The 16,940-nt window shown below is 45.7% G+C and overlaps 1 protein-coding gene and 4 non-coding genes across 6 annotated transcripts in view; 4 read left to right on the forward strand and 1 right to left on the reverse strand.

Moving 5' to 3' along the window:
- Trnar-acg (transfer RNA arginine (anticodon ACG)) lies at positions 1–73 on the reverse strand. The gene has a single exon. It is a non-coding gene; the product is annotated as a tRNA-Arg (tRNA).
- A 319-nt stretch (positions 74–392) lies between these two features.
- Trnay-gua (transfer RNA tyrosine (anticodon GUA)) lies at positions 393–485 on the forward strand. Its single transcript has 2 exons — positions 393–429; positions 450–485. It is a non-coding gene; the product is annotated as a tRNA-Tyr (tRNA).
- Positions 486–832: 347 nt separating this feature from the next.
- Positions 833–921, forward strand: Trnay-gua (transfer RNA tyrosine (anticodon GUA)). Its single transcript is given in 2 exon segments — positions 833–869; positions 886–921. It is a non-coding gene; the product is annotated as a tRNA-Tyr (tRNA).
- A 121-nt stretch (positions 922–1,042) lies between these two features.
- On the forward strand, positions 1,043–1,115 carry Trnaa-agc (transfer RNA alanine (anticodon AGC)). Its single transcript has one exon. It is a non-coding gene; the product is annotated as a tRNA-Ala (tRNA).
- A 9,314-nt stretch (positions 1,116–10,429) lies between these two features.
- The window catches only part of Trim55 (tripartite motif containing 55), a 46,164-nt gene continuing 39,653 nt past the window's right edge, over positions 10,430–16,940 (forward strand). For both annotated transcript variants that reach the window (XM_052716884.1, XM_052716885.1), the window contains exons 1-2: positions 10,430–10,855; positions 11,363–11,535. In XM_052716884.1, the coding sequence (XP_052572844.1) occupies positions 10,688–10,855; positions 11,363–11,535 (341 nt within the window). In that variant the 5' untranslated portion in view covers positions 10,430–10,687. The remainder of the gene's footprint in view (positions 10,856–11,362; positions 11,536–16,940) is intronic.

The raw sequence follows: 16,940 nt of genomic DNA on the forward strand, positions 1-16,940 counted from the left end.
CGAACCAGGCAGGAGTCGAACCTACAATCTTCTGATCCGTAGTCAGACGCGTTATCCATTGCGCCACTGGCCCGTCGATGAGAGTAGCCGTGGGGGCTTTCGGGATGACAGCATGAGACAGTCCTCAACTGTCACCTAGGCGACGCGGGGTAAGAAAGGAAAAAGTGCCACAGGCAGGCCACGTGACCGACGAGAACCCGAGCCTAGGCTTCCCGGAGATTGGCAGCTCAGGGGGGCCAGTGAGGCGGAGCTGAGGTTGTGCGCATGCGTAAAACGACGTGCGGCCGGGAAAGTTGCGAGGCCTGGGAAGTGCGCATGCTCAGTTCCGTTTGTTCTTGCCGAACTCCCCACAGACCTGTTCAGTGTCAAGGGGCGAAAATGGCTCTCGTGTCCCTTCGATAGCTCAGCTGGTAGAGCGGAGGACTGTAGCTAACTCCCCGGCAGGAGACATCCTTAGGTCGCTGGTTCGATTCCGGCTCGAAGGAGGCCGTAACGTTTTCTCCAGGGTTTCTATGATCTGCTGGTCCTTGTCAACCATTACCTTCCCCATCCCTCTTGTTAGTTCGAGGACTTTCGCCCCATATCGGGGCTGTCCCCTTCCGCGCTTGCGCAACTTTTGCGACCCACCCCCAGCACCGTGCGAGCGTGCTCACTCGGGTTCCAGAGTGCGGCTGCCCTCCGCCGAGGGTCGCTTCCGTGGGCGCACAGGTCTGCGAGCTCCCAGCTCCAGGCACCGGGACGACTCTCCATCAGCCGGCCGGATCCGCCGCGAGCGCGGCGCGGGGCCGTGACGCGGTGTTATGGAGCCAATCCGCCAGTCAGCTCCCCGCTCCCTTCGATAGCTCAGCTGGTAGAGCGGAGGACTGTAGGTGTGTGCTCGCGGTCATCCTTAGGTCGCTGGTTCGATTCCGGCTCGAAGGAAAGAGCTGAAGTTTTTGGTTTTTCAATTCCAGCAGTAAGGCATGTGCAAACTGAAATTTCTTCGCCCAGCAGTGCTCCCGACCGCCTCTAGAGGAACAGATAAACCGTCATGACCAGCGGTGGGGGATTAGCTCAAATGGTAGAGCGCTCGCTTAGCATGCGAGAGGTAGCGGGATCGATGCCCGCATCCTCCAGTTCTTTTCTTCCTTGCCTCTGCAATTCGGCAGTTCTCCCTTTCCTTTATGGCATCTACCTCAAAGACTGTCCACCAAATTTAGCGAGGTGGCATTTCGACGTCACATTTTGTCTCAAATCCCAATCTACCCGGCGTGAACCTAAAGCTAAGCTGCCCCTCATTTGATGGCATCGCTATGTGGATGTAGCAGGACCTGGACTCGGAGCCATGTAAACCCTGAGGGCGCCAAGGAGGCCAAGGCCTGGGGCTGGTGCCCGGGGGCGCAGGGTCCACTAGCCTCAAAGGGGGAAAAGTGAAAATTTAAAAAAAAAGATATATATATATATATATTTAAAAGTTCGATTTAGGCTCCCCTTGTCAAAAGACAGACATACACACACACACACAGACACACACACACACATCGTACTCTGAAACAAACATTTAGATAGTGACATAACACCCAAAAACCATCATTTTGGTAATCGGTTATCTCTCTCCTATTTTCTAGAATAGACTCTCAACAGAGTTACTAAAGCCAGAAGCCATCTTGCAGTTCTCACAACACGGAGCACTGCTCTTTCAGCCAAGGTCAGAATTATTACCCTTTTGAGGATCACAATAAATCATGATTCATTCGTACACGTTAGAGTCCTGGGCAACTTGTGTGCTTTTGTTTCCAGAGCATTCAACCTGCTGAGATTTACTGCTGCCTTCCACTTTCTAGCTTGCCATTTTTGATCTCACTTTATGATTTTCAATAACATTTTTAATTGAATCTTTGACTCACTTAAATATATCTCCCTACATATAAATTATGCATTTTTTATTTGTAGTGTCTTGAGACCAAGCTTTAGCAACCCAGGCTGGCCTTGAATGGCTTCTGCCTCCGAGTGCTGTGATTAAAGGCCTGTGGCACCACATCCAGCAGGCCTGTATCTCTGGTTGTCTGCCTCCGCTTCCCCAGTACCGGGATTACTGGTGTTCACCACAATGCTCTGCCAATTAATTATTATTTGTGAATGGTGACAATATCCCTTCTGACTGTATGTGATGAAGAGAAAGGAGTGGACAAGTCAGGGACTGGGAAGGACAGCATGTAGGTCAGAATCCAGTCACATCCTGAGGTCAGCAACCCAGACAGGAAAACCACAGAGTTCACAGATGTAAATCGGGAGGCAGCATCACATAGTGGTTGGTCATGTGGACAGTGAGAGCCGATGGCCTGTCCTGCTCTGTAGGACCTTGGACAGGTTGCTCAGCATCTTGGTTATTTCCATTTCATCGTTTGTAAAACACGATGGTCATAACAGCACTTCCTTTCAATTAAGATAGAACTTGGAATCTCTTAGTACAGAGCCTGGTGCACAGTAAACACACTGCTGTTATTAGCAGGAAAGGGGAGATTAGGGGAAGGGAGAGAAAAGAGAAGATGGAGGAAAAGCGGAGGGGGAATGAGAGGCATGAACAGGGCCTGGCATTTTGCTGGCATGTTGCAGAAACTGAGACCGATTTCCACACCTAGGGACCTGGTAAACATACCCCGCCTCCCACAGTAAGGCCCAGAGGATTTACAGGTTTGTATGTGTGCTGCATGAATACAGTGCAGGAAGAGGTGCTTGGATCTCCCGAGCAAGAGAAGTAGAACAAGACTGAACACAGAATGATGGCTAAACACATCCTGGTGTGGCCGTAGAATCGCATCTGTGTAACTACTGACATTCCTACTAAGAACTTGTAAGAACACAGAGGCAGGCGTGGGTGGTTATGGTGGTCCTAAGGAGGGCCTGGAGCCCAGGTGAAGGCTTCAGGTATCTGCCACTTGGGGGACCATCACTGTTTATTTCTAGCACAGAACTTGTGCCAAGAGATGTTCAGAAGAAAGTACAATGTGTAGTTTTTACACCTTTCCTCAGAGATCCTTAGGATGACGTGAAATTTATAAAGAACAGCTGTGAAGCTGGACCAGTTCTCAAGATGAAAGATAGCTCCCAATGAGAAGTTTACAATCAACCTAAGGAAAGAAGTGCCACGGCATACCAGCACGGTTCAAGTTAGTCCCTTCCCGGTGATTTCACCTCCATGAAACGTTATTTCTCATTACAAATTTAAAGTCATGTGTTCAAGCTTCTTATTGCCAGGTAGCAAGAAAAACCGTGAAAGGCCTACAGGTAAAGCGCTTAGCAAGTGTGCCGTAGACGTCCAGAGCCAGGCCCTGGAGCAGGCTGTGGCAGGAATCTATTGCAGGAAAGAGAGCTAGGGGCTGTAGTTTATTTTTCAGTAACTTTTAAGGTAGTTACGTGATGGCAATTTCTTAAGACAAATAGTGATTAGGGGGGCTGCTTCTGTTGTTGCTGGGGGTGAGGGTGCGGGGAGGTTGTGTGGTCCTGGCCTTTACCTTCAACAGGATGTATAGAATATGGCCTTGGGCTCCATGCTCAAGGAAAACAGGCATTCGCAAATCACACAAGGCTAGTGAGGAAGGATTGGCCTTTAGCTAAAACCAGTGTGTGCAGAAACCATCAACCACAAGCTTCCTCCTCCTGGATGTCTGCAGCAATCCTGAGACTGCTCCCCTCCAGGGACCTCCCACTGAAGGTAGGTAGCCCCTCCCCTTTGGGATGTACACAATAAAATTTTGATTGTATAGTAGGTGCCCCCCAAAAGCTTTATGTACTGTCATTTCTTCAACCATATGTCCCCTGAGTCATGTTTCCAGAACCAAGTTGTACAGACCACAGCAGAGCCTGGTACTTGGGACAAAACCAGTTCATCTAAATTTCAAAGAACATACAGCCTTCTTTATGGAACATGTACTTTCCTTACAATCGCAGAGTGTGTTTGTTTATTGTGCTGAAACAGAAGTAAAAGGGATTTTAGAGCCTCCCTTCCCCAGTCCTGAAGATCATATGGGGGTTTTAGTGAATGGTGAAGAATTTAGTACTGGTCCCAACTTCTCTACATTCTCAGAATTTTCTGAGCAATGGGCATGTCTTTGATAACTTATGCTAATTGGATGACTCAGGAAGGGATGGAGAGAGCAGCCCTGTAATTAGAATGCTGGAGTTCTGAAGCATGGAATATCAGTCAGGCTTCTGAGAAACACGGAGAGCTGCAAATATTCAGTCACATGACCAACAATTAATTCCAGCACGCCTATGTGATAGATCTGTACTCAGAAGCATGGGTGAGCATCCCTAGATACGGTTTCTCTGTATGTATGGTCTTGTATCTATATGCCAGGAGGGTGGTAAATCACATATATTCATACACACACACACACACACACACACACACACACACACACACACACACATATCTTATATCAGTTACTTTCCTCATCACTGTGACTGAATTCCTGACAAAGGCTCACTGTTTTAAAGATCCCATTTGACATGGAGGGTAGACACAGCAACAGCTTCTGGATGGCAGGAGTGTGCAGCTGGGACTCCTTGTCTCTTCACATCTTGGCAGAACAGGAAACAGAGAGCAAACAGGAAGTAAGCAGGGCTGGAGCTGGACCTGCAACCTGTGACCCACTTCCTCCAGTGAGTCTCCATCTCCTAGACTTCAAGGTTTCACAACTTTCCAAAGATGCACCACCAGCCAGGAGCCGAGTGCTCAAATGTGCCGGGGGGGGGGGGGGGGGGGGGGGGGGGGCATTTTATATTCAAACTGCATGAAGCTGGAACTTAACTGCAATGCTTTTCTGAATTATGCATCACTAGCAATTTGTCAAACTAAAGATATAGTAAGAATCCCTGAGTAAACAGCCAGTAGATCAGATGTTCAGAGGATCTTGAAACCCACTTTGCTGGTAGAGTCCCAAGTAAGGACAGTTATGTAGAGTCCTGTGCCTGTAATTTGTAAAGTGGGTCTCAGCTTCAGGTGGCTATAATTGGTGTCAGAATTGCCTTGCCCTGGTTCCTGAAGCCTGATTCCATTTGCCCTGGTGCCTAGAGGTAGGAGCATATCATAAACCTTCCTGTGGTCTTCTCCTAATACCAAAGACACTTTGAGGTGCTCACCCAGGGTTTTGAGAACCCAGACTCACTTCAGAAAAGGGGTGTCAGTTTCTCTGGGTTTCAAAACATAGGACTCAACTAGCTTGATGGACTCAGGAAGGAAGAACAGTGATGGCTTCTACCACCACGCTTTCCTGTGTAATCGTCCTGAGGGATTTCATGCTCTGTCTAATGTGTGTGGTGAGACGGAGTGCAGAAGGGGAGGAGGTCGTGACCACCATGCACACAGTCCAGAAGCCCTCCAGGCCACTGTGTTCTATTTACAGCTCCTTGGAGGCCTGAAAGCTGTAATTACAGACTACTCCCAGTCTCCTGGACTTTGAAGAATTTAGGAGTAGGCTAAATGTTCCAGCATCTCTCTAGAGCACACCCCTGTGTTCCACTCCCGACACACAGATCAGCCTCATAGATGGCTGATCTTTGAAAGAAGGCAGGACAAAGAGACAGAAAAAAAAAGACGATGAGGGCAAAGTGAAGATCAGTCAACCCTTGGTTGAATTCCTATGTAATCCTAGCTGGTTTCCATGTGGTCTACGGGGGGGAAAGTTCTAGAAAAAAAGTGGAAGGTGGAGAGCCCCACGAGGCAGAGGGTAGAAAGGGAGAAGGCTGGGAATCAGCTTACATCAAATAATGGAAGTAGGGTTTTCAAACATCAAAAGTAATACTGTTTCTGAGGTATTTTCCCCTTACAAACACTGCTGAGTTATTTATGAACCCTAGTCAGTGGTAGATGACAGACCCTAAATCCAGCTGGGTAAGAGTAATCTCCCAAGAGCACAAGGTGAGGCAGACGAAGAACCCCGAGAGAGTCTGCCTGTTGACGCACGGTAGCATCCCGGGCAGCATCACTGGTCCTCATGCTAGACATCAGAGTCATCACTGTGGACTCTACGTTCATAACCCCAGAGTCCATTTCCTGCCGCCTTTCCCAGTGCTACGGTCCCATGCCAGGGCTTTCTGACCTCTCACCTGGACTATTGGCAACAGTTTCCAATCTTGCCTTTAGCCAGGTCACCTGCACTGTCATCTGTCCCCATCACAACAGGGAGGTTTAATCTACCAGCACACGCGTGAGCTCATGGAAACATTCTTATGAGAAACTTTTAGTGACTTCCTGGTGCCTGATTTAGTAGACATCTAAAAAAACGACCTTTTAGTATAGTATTCATGGAATGGCAATGCATCAGTAGAGAGCTCTTCACTCCAGGCCAAACCACCAAGTGCTCTCAGGATCCCTGTGTGCCTGTGGCTCCATGTCTCTGGAAATAGGTCGTTCCTGAATGGATCCATTCAAAAGCTACCCAACCCATGAAGCCTCTCTCATTCCTACCTGTGGGAGTCTGTGGGAGTTCAGCTCCGACCTATCAAAGGGCTCTTAGGTGGAGGAGAGAGGGATAAGAAATCATCAGATAGAAAGAGAGGCCTAGCCGGGCGGTGGTGGCGCACGCCTTTAATCCCAGCACTCGGGAGGCAGAGGCAGGCGGATCTCTGTGAGTTCGAGGCCAGCCTGGTCTCCAAAGTGAGTACCAGGAAAGGCGCAAAGCTACACAGAGAAACCCTGTCTCGAAAAACAAAACAAAACAAACAAACAAAAAAAAAAAAAAAAAAAAAAAAGAGGCCTAGATGATGAGGAGAAAGACAGAGACACAGGATAGCTTTGGGAAGGCCTGGGTCAATACCCAACAGCCTCAAAGTTTATTCAAAAGGGCTTTTTATAACATGCCTAGGGGAGAGGCAAAAGACCTCCCCCTTGCAAGATCAAAGCACACCGTACAGCCAAGTACAGACCCTTCCAAACACCTGGTAAACACACCCGTGGCCAAATCATCTCCTTATGCAGCCCTGCTGGGTAAAGCAAGCTCAGATTCTCTGACCTTGAGTAATTTGGGCTCCCACACCTACCACTCATTAGCTCTTTCCCACTGTGGCTCTTACATGTGAATGTGTTATCTCCATTATACAGAGCTCCTTGGGGGCAGTAACCTGAGCTTTTATTAGTCTTTGGATTCCCAGAGCTTTGTACAATAGGAACATATGGTAAGTATTCAGTGGATTCTTTTTTAGAAGGAATGGATTGTTTCCACCAAAGGTTCTGCCTCCTCATTGTGCACTCATGTACTGCGTACCAACGTTTCAGTCAATGGTGGAGCGGTGGCATATACCCTCATATATCACTTGGTGATGTCTCTGTGGTCACAATGCCATACATAGTCCATTATGGACATGATTGTAGTGATGCTGCTAGAGGGTCTAGACCAAGGTCGTGTACTTAATTTTCAATTAAAGGTTTAAAGATAAACACAGAAGAGGCTTACATGATGAAGATGTGAACAAAAAAAGTTTACAGCTGTACAGCTGTGTTTAATAAATGGTTATCACACAAAAGGACAAAGTTAAAAGTTTACAAGGTAAAAAGTTATAGTAACAGAACTGGAGAGATGGATCAGCAGTTAAGAGCACTGGCTGTTCTTCCACAGGATCCAGGTTTGATTGCCAGCATCCACAGAGTGGCAAATAATTGTCTTAACCCCAGTTCCAGGGGATCTGACGCCTTCTTCTGGCCTCCGAGCTATCATATGTATAGATAAACAAACATACGTAAGCAAAAAATGCCCATACACATAAAAGAGAAATAAAATATCTCAAAAAAATAAAATTATGGTAAGCTAATGTCAAATGATCACTGAAGAAGTAACTTTTATTTATTCATTATTTATAAATTGAACAGTCCTGTGCACAGCTCTGGAAGAGTCTGCAGCAGTCTGCAGTCCTGTCCCAGGCCTTCACACTAGCTCACCGTCTTGTCCAGAGCAGCTTCCAGTCTTCTTATCCTTTACATCATCTGTTCACTGTATTTCGGATGCAGCACAAATGCTCACCACTATCCATAACTGCCTGCAGCATCCCACACTAGAGCACGCTGTGCCAGTTTGTAGTCTAGGAGCCATAAGACACGCCGAAGAGCCCAAGCACATCGTCACCTATACCAGCTAGGCTTGTGTGACTCTGATGGCCGCACACTGCTGGAGTTGCCTAAGGAGGCAGTTCTCGGGGTGGAGCCCTGGTGACAGATGAGTCATGACTATGTTATTAGTTAAAGACCATAGTGGTTAATCTTTGTTGTTAACTTGATTAAAGACACCTAGCAAATTTGCAGAGGACCTTCTGGGTGTGGTCGTGAGGCTATCTCTAGAGTCAATTCATATGTCCATCTTCAAACTGATTAGGAGAGCCACTCTGAGTGTGGGCAGCTGGAACCTAGGAATATGAAGAGGAAAGAGGGGGTGTCCATATTTGTGTGCACACCGGGTTCTTTTCAGGTGGCTCGGTGTTTGCTGCTGTTGCCATCCCTGGACGTCAGAGATGCCTTTGAACATGGACTCCTGTCAATGACTCTTCAGGGGCTTCCTGGCCTTCTGCCTCAGACTAAGGCTCTATCACTGCTCTCTTGTTCTGAGACGTCCAGCTTCTTGAATTAAGAAGTTATTGGTTTCTGCAGATCTCTAGTCTTCAGAGGCCACTGTGGGACTATACAGCCTTTGGTAATGTGTTCCGATCTGGTCAACATACATACATACATATATGTATATACACACATACATACATACATATGTGTGTGTATATATATATATATATATATATATATATATATATATATATATATATATATAAAATCTACTGATCCTGACTAATAAGTGCTTTTCTTTAGATAGCAAGGTCGTTTACTTCTGCAGTAGAAACTCCCTGGAACTCATCTCCTATGCTGAGCTCAGAGCTCTATTGCTAAGGTAATGATAAACAGACTCTAACTGCTGACGTGAGTTGACAGGGAAACGGCATCAACTCTCTCCTTTGATGCAGTCGCTAAACAAGTACCGAAAGTTTTGAGAGAATCCTTCAAGATCCCCACCCCCTGATGTTTATGCATTTGTGTGCTTTTTTATTAGATCACCGAGCTTACAAATTGCAAATAAGCTGTCTCTACAGATAGAACAAGACTGTGCCCAACCAATCCCAAGGACCTGCCCTTTATTGTAACTGGGTGCACACTGTGGATTTTTGTGTTCTCTTTGGGATTTTTGAAATCATAGAGAAATAAGACAAAAATTCATCACTTAAAAAATGACATGGATTTCTTTTGCTTTCTATGTGATTTAAAGTTTTATGTGCAATACATATCAATTACAATTTTTACAAATCCCTGGCAAATGTCAGAACCTGTGTTTATTATGCAAGAGCAGACCAAGAATATCAGAAATTATTAGGGATACTATCATTTTAAAAAAGGACCTTGGATGAAGGGCAAAATACCCAGGCATTTTAGGAGCAGCCTGGGCGGTATATAGTACTCTGTCTTCACTCCAGCTATAGAAGGCACTGACATCTTCCTCCAACACATGGCGGAATGCAATTATAGCATGCCATCCACATGCCAGCTGCTATCCCACTGAGGATTACTGTTGTAAACCAAGCTAAACTTTTTAAAGACTGTCACAAGTTTTCTTTGTGTTTTGTGCTGTATGTGGGGTGAGAGGTACAGGATAAAAGTGGGAAGGAGAGCAGCATACTCAACAGTTTGGTCATCTGGGGAGATAGCTTAGTGGATAAAATACTTGCTACACAAGGGTCTGCTGGATGTGGCTGCCTACTCATAGTTCCATGGAAAATAGAGGAATCCCCTGAGCAAGATGTCTCGCCAGACTAGTCCTATCAGCCAACTTTGGCTTCAATTGATAGATTCTGTCTCTGCAAATAAGATGGAGAGCGATGGAGGAAGCCAGCCATATGCCTCCCCACACATGCGTGTGCACAACACGTTCACCCCCACACACCTGAACATGCATGCATACACATAGACATGCACAAAAAGAAAAAGATTTTGTAGATACTTTTGTGGTAATAGGGTCTTAAATTCAGCTTTTAAACTGGAATCTTGGCCAAATGAAAAATTTAATAACAAGAATGGCTTTTTTTTTTTTTTTAAACACGACTGCCCTGTGAGATCAGGATGGAGTTCTGCTTGCTTCCACCTAAGAAGTTGCCATCCTTTTACTTCGGGTGGCTTGTTTCCTGAAGTCCCAAGAACAGTGTTTCTTATACAGTTACACTGTAGGGCTGCATTCTGAAGCAGCCTGTCACCAAGTTCTTTTCCAAGCGCTCACCGAGGGCAAGGCTCAGAGACCAGGCATGCACATTTGCATTTGTTGTTGACAACTGTGGGCTTTAGACCGCCCTCCCTTCATAACCCCTGCTAAATGGGACTTGTAATCCCCTTCCCACCCACTCTCTTACTCCCTAGGGCAAGAATGTGGACTCCTGCTCTCTGTCACCTGTCAGAATCCATCCTCCTGTCACTGGCTTATATGGACAAGTCAGTCCAGGGTCACGTGACCTTGGGTTTCTAAAAACAGCTCCATCACCCACTCTGAACCAGGGCCTGAAGCAATGTCTTCCGTAGAGAGAAACATAAAGGACACTTAATCGCACAGTCCTTGGAATTATTTCCAGGAAACACTTGCAGAAGCCATTTGGGAGTCCTGGCGGCACAGTCAGGGGCGGCCAGGAAATGAGCGCTTCTTTGAACTACAAGTCTTTCTCCAAAGAGCAGCAGACCATGGATAACTTGGAGAAACAATTGATCTGTCCCATCTGCCTAGAGATGTTCACGAAGCCTGTAGTCATTCTCCCCTGCCAGCACAACCTGTGCAGGAAATGTGCCAGTGACATCTTCCAGGTAGGTTTGTTTGGAATTTGGAGGGTGTGGAGTGTCCCTCCATCCTGCATCAAGTGTTTGAAACCAAAGCCGGTCGGTCCCCTTAGCGAGCTCTCTGAGGCTGTTTTCAATGGGCTTGAATCATTTCCCTGGGTTTGGCTATCAACTTCCTCCTCACTTCCAAATCCAGTTGTGTCTTAATTCTAAGAACCTGTTTGTCCTTAGTAAAACAAAACAGATGCGTTGAATCTGTTTAAAAGTTGAAAATGAGCTACTGGCCAGGGTATGAGCATTGGAGCTTCTGGTTGAAACTCTGAGTTATGAAAATACCGGACAGAAAAACACTTCTTGCTGAGGAGGGTGTACTGTAGGTCTGGCTGTGGATCAGGGGAGGCTCCGTGTTCCAGACCGCTTGCAGGAAGCCCTGAGGAGTCCATATTGTGCATGGTGTCAGAGAGTGAAAATAGTCTCCAAAAAACTCCCGTGGCATTACTCAGTTCCTTTTTTTTCCTTGCTGGGCAAGAACAGGCCTCTAACCCGTACTTACCCACAAGAGGAGGCACCACTGTGGCATCAGGGGGTCGATTCCGCTGTCCCTCCTGCAGACACGAGGTGGTGTTAGACAGACATGGGGTTTATGGACTTCAGAGGAACCTGCTCGTGGAAAACATCATTGACATCTACAAGCAGGAATCCACCAGGTAAGAGCTGCTCTCAGAGCCAGACCTACTGGAGGCTTCGTCTGCTTGTTTTCAGCTTAATGGGTCGATGCACTACATGTTTGTTACCAGTCACAGGTTAATTGTTCCTTAAAAGGCTTTCCATGTCAGTCCTTCCCAATGAGACAGAGTTACTCACGAGGGAAGAAGGGAGCAGTTTGCATGCTTCTGTGCCATCAAAGGTAGCTATGTTGAAAGAGGTGTGATGCCACCCCACAGCCTTGTATTCCATTCATTTTAGACATGTTGACACATGTAGGTTCCTTGTAAGTCCAGATCCTATGTTATAGAAAAACTCTAGTGCAATCATGTATATAAGGTAAGAAACATCACTGTCCAAAATACCCCAAATTCCCAGTTGTCTTGCCTTAAAATTGTCTAAACAGCAGTAATACTTATAATTTAAAAACACTCTGACATCATTGCTTGTCCTAATATTGACCCTATGGCACGTTCAAGGCAAGATACAATGCTGATTTTCAGGAACTTCATTTACAGAAATGGGAGAGGAAATGCATTTCAGGCTGTTTCCCTATGACTTCATACTCTTAGCACCCACTTGCTGATTGAGGTATGTCATATGCATTCATTCATTAAAACATTTTTAAAGGCTTCTTATTATCATCACACCACATAAGTCATGCAGTTCCTTTCCTAGAGATGAAACTGCAGAGTTTATTCCTAGAAGGCACAGTGTGAAGAGCCCTGTCTCCATTCTGCACAGGTCATTTGAGTTCAAAATCTTGGTTTCCATATGGAGATCATGTAGAAATGGACCCATTGTGATCCTTATTACAAGGGGCATGTGCTTACGGAACATCTGCAAGGCTGTAAATGCCTTGCACTCTTTGCAGGAAAGTAGTTCCATTAATCTAACATGTAATTATTGTGATTATTATACCCATTAGTTTCTGCTCAAGATTCAGAGCTAAATTAGATAGCACCAGGCTATAGAGAGAATTGAGGAAGAATTGCTGATGACATATTGCAGCCACCTGTTTCCCTTGCTTCCAAATCTACTGCCAAGAAGGACAGTGTTACCAGAGTTACAGACCTGACTGCACTGTATTGCATCGTGTATCCCAATGGATACATCTATACAATGTCCCCACTCCCAGGGCTCAGGGGACATTGCAGAAGAAGGGGAGGAAAGACTCAGAGTCAGCCGATCAGGGAGTTTGCTGTGAGACTGTGTCAGCTGCCCCCATAACTGCCCCCCCCCCCAATGCGACTGCCTAAGTGTGAGCTGAACAAGGACAATAGACATGCCAGAGTGGACAGGGACAGAGCTCGAGGCTTCAAACCACAAAGAACTACAGGCGACAAAGGAATGTTGAGATCAGGAGAAATAGTCTTCCCCAGCAAAGAGCACACCAACTGGTTATCCGATTCCAAATGGTCAGTCCTGAAAACATAACAAGAGTAACATTGAGTAGACTGAGCAGGTTTTATTTAGAAATATATGTATATACATATATGCACTTAATAACAATTTAAAAAGAGGCTGTGAATTTGAAAGGGAGAAAGCGGGGGTAGATGGGAGGGCTTGGAGGGAGGAAAGAGAAGGTAGAAATGATGTAATTATAATCTCAAAAATAAAAAAATTCATCTGCACATTGTTTCCTTAAGAGATTACCCTGCCAACTGATGACCAACCAATTATTAAAGGCATTTATGTGACTGTGGTTTCAGTATCAAATACAGCACCTTTCCAGAACAGGGGCTCCACAATGCTAGCTCCATACGCAGCTCAAGGAAATGCAGCACCAATAGTCTTCTGGGTTCTGTTTATTACAGTTGTCTTTCCTTCTTAACACTCACCTAGTGTTTTCAAACTTCAAACATGAACATAATAGTATTTACTATGAAACCTAGAGGTCAGGAAATGTTAAAACTTGTAGTGTTTGTACAACTAAGAGACATAGCCTTGCCTTAACCATGAAGTCAGCCTAGTGCCTCTTCAGAGGATGAGGAACAAATTGTACAAAAACAATGATCCAAATACCCATCACTAAAGCAAGAGCTGACTGGAATAGGGATAATAGGGATTTTGTGATTATGAAAATCATACATTCTTTCTTAAACTCAAGTCACTTGGGGTATTTCTACATGGTAGTTGCCTAGAAGGGCTTAGTCACATCAAATTAGCTGTTCCTGAAGTTGGGCAGTCATACCAGCCCTCAACCCCACACCTCAGGATATATTAGATGACCTTAAAATACCTTAGGTATGCAGAATAAGCTAACCCCAGCTCTAGTCTTTGGCCGTGTCCACAGAGAGGGAAAAGGCTGCTGGGATCGACTTTGAAGTATCATTCAACCCTGGCCTCTCACAGAACAGCTGGAGTCTTGACAAACCCTGGCCTTATCTGTCATTCTGCATGGTGATGCACTATCCACAGTTTGGCTTGGGCAAGAGAAGGCACTAACTCGGTTAATATTATTGAGCATCGTGATTAATTTATTGACCTAATAAGCAAAATGGCTTTGTGTTGCGTGCTAGACCTGTTCAGGAGCTTCACCTGTGAATCAGGTGTGATTCCGTGATGCTCCCAATAGTCCTCTGAGGTGGGTTTTATTATCACCCTATCAAAATTTTTGAATGCTTATGTGTCTGTGTGTGTGTGAGATACGCATGTATGTGTGTTCATGTGTGGGCAGGTGTGTGTCCACATGTGTGTGGAGGCCAGTGGTTGACCAGATGTTCTGCTCTGTTGCACTCTACTTCATTATTAAAAGACAGGGCCTGTCTCTGAAACAGGAGCACCGCTGGCCGGCAAGCTCCAGGGGTTCTCGTTAGTGTCATGTGTTAGGATCACAGACACACACCACCACACTCTGTTTTTAAAGATGCTTAGAATCAAATTCAGGTCCCCATGCTTGCATGGCAAGAACTTTACTGACTAAGACATTTCCCCAGCCCTGATTAAGTGCTGCAAGGGGAATGAAATACACGAATACTTTCATTTTAAAGAGTCCTAAGCAGGACTACGAGGCCTCCAGTGAGAAGGGTTGCCCACCTTTCTGTCTCACACTCTGTCACTCCCCAAATGCAATAACTTTCAATTCTCCTAGCTGCTTCCTGCTGTTTATCACCAACGGTAATTGTGTTACTGGTTTGTTTTTTAACAACATTTTTAGATTTATTTATTTTATGTGTATGAGTGTTCTGCCTGCGTGCATGGATGTGTACTATGTATATGCCTGATGCCTGTGGAGGTCAGAAGAGGGTGTCTAGAACTGGAGTTATACATGGTTATGAGCAACCACGTGGATGCTGGGAACCGAACTCTGGTCCTGTGCAAGAGCATCGTGTGCTTTTAACCACTGAGCCAATTCTCCCAGCCATGTGTATGTTGCTGTTATGTTTCTATCTCTTGGTTTTGTTTTTCAGTGTTAGGGGTAGGGTGAACCCTCTCAGTGCTGAATTCTGCTCTCAACTTGGGAATTCCTTCCCCCTTGGAGCTGTGTCTTATCTGTTGGCTTATGGTATTGCTTCTATGGACCACATCTCCATATGTAATCTCTTAAAATGTCCACTGAGTCCTCTTCTTTGTAGCCTGCCTTCACAATATCCCATAGAGCTTCTGCTAAAGATTTTGGCTTCAGTTCTAGAAACTTCCTAGGAATCTCAGCTTCTTGTAGGCTTCTGCGCCGCAGGCCATCAGCAGTAATGCAGCAGAAGGAAGTCACTTGGCTTTTGTCAAGATGTTTCCAACTTCAGCCTTTGGTCGACCGCTCCTATTTGTTGCCATCTCACCTTTTGTGTTTATTATTTTTATATATTTTTATTTCCTTGATCTCAAGAGTTTCCCCCTGGAAACATAAATAACTGCCTCTGCTCATTCTGTCTCATTTAATTATTCCTAGATGAGTGAAAACTGACGTCAAAGGTTTAGTAATATATTTATCATTATATCAACACATGCAGAAGTTGAGCTGGAATTAAGCTTCAGATCCCTTTAACTCTAGCAGGACTAACTGATCTTCCTCACCAGGACTTAATGCTCACTCCTCAGTAAACACTATGGTAGCCCCAGCAACCCAGGGGATCAGAGAGAACAAGCTACAGGTGCCCGCAGTACTGAACAGTGAGAGGCCACTTCCAGCATGCTGCTCTGAGCCTTGAACAGCAACGGTGTGACCAGCCACCCTCACCTACCTACTAGGAAGGGTTTGCATCCTCAATTCTCTATGCCCAACTTGTTTCAGGTCTGTTATTTGGTGTAAGTTGTCCACAGGTTTTTCTCATGCACTTACTAAAAGAGATTGGTGCCTCTAGGCCCATGCAGCGCCTAAACAAAGCAAAAAACAAAACAACATCAAAAACTACTAATAAATAAAGGGTATTATGGAAAAAATGAGTAAGTTGAATCACAAAAGTAAAATATAAACTTCTGGCTGTTTCCACATGTTCAACATCTGTGTTTCCTGTATCGCTTGAGCTGACACTGTCTCTGCTTGTATCTGCTGCCATCACAGCCGCCCAAGCGGGCGGCGGCGCCCTCGGGACGTGTGTAGGGAAGATAAGCTACATTAGCATGCCTGTGCTGTGTTGTCTCCAGTGGCCAACCTCCAGACTCCAGCAAAGCCCAAGTTAACATAATGTGCAGATGGCTTGGAGCAGGCAGAGGCCACCTTGTGACTCCTACTCTCCAGATAGCCCCCAAGTCCCAACCGATCCTGGATTTTCCCACTTCATTTTGATTTTATCATCCATTCATTCAACAAACATTTCGGCAGCACTCCTCTCTGTGTGGAGCACTGCTCTAGGCACAGGGTATACAGCAAAGAGGACCACAGACGTGGCTCACATTCTGGTGGAGACAGGCCTGGGAAGGGAAAACGATCTTCCCATTCACGGCCACACTTCCTCTCTTGAGTCTCAAATAAACGGGGGAATCAGGAGGCCGCAGATTTCATGAACGCATACAGCTTCAGGACCAGACAGAGATTCCTCTTGCAAACACCAGATTCCAAAATCTTGAACCCGGAAGCTCGTGAAACTTCCTTATGAGACCTAGAGCTTTCCCCGTATTTATTTCTGCCAGTGTCAAGTACAGGACTTCTACCCAGTACCATAGAGATCTATCACCACGCCCCCTGCCTTCTGGATCTGGTACTGCAGCTGCATAATCCCACACACCAAGCCCAGGGTTTCTAAACCCTTGGACGCATGACTCCCAGGAGAGAGTGTGTTTTACATCACACTGCATCTTTACACATCTGAATGATATAAAATACATATTTTGGTTTCGCATATGCATATTTACATCACACAGTGTACATATGTAATCCACACAGATACTTGAAGCAACACTTTCACGTTTAATTCTTGTAATTCCTACCACAGGTAATTCACGGTTTGGCTGCTCTACTTCATTTTGA

The sequence above is a fragment of the Peromyscus californicus genome, unplaced genomic scaffold, assembly GCF_007827085.1.
Source record: "Peromyscus californicus insignis strain IS unplaced genomic scaffold, ASM782708v3 Scaffold_5__1_contigs__length_169319896, whole genome shotgun sequence".
Classification (NCBI taxonomy): Eukaryota; Metazoa; Chordata; class Mammalia; order Rodentia; family Cricetidae; genus Peromyscus; species Peromyscus californicus.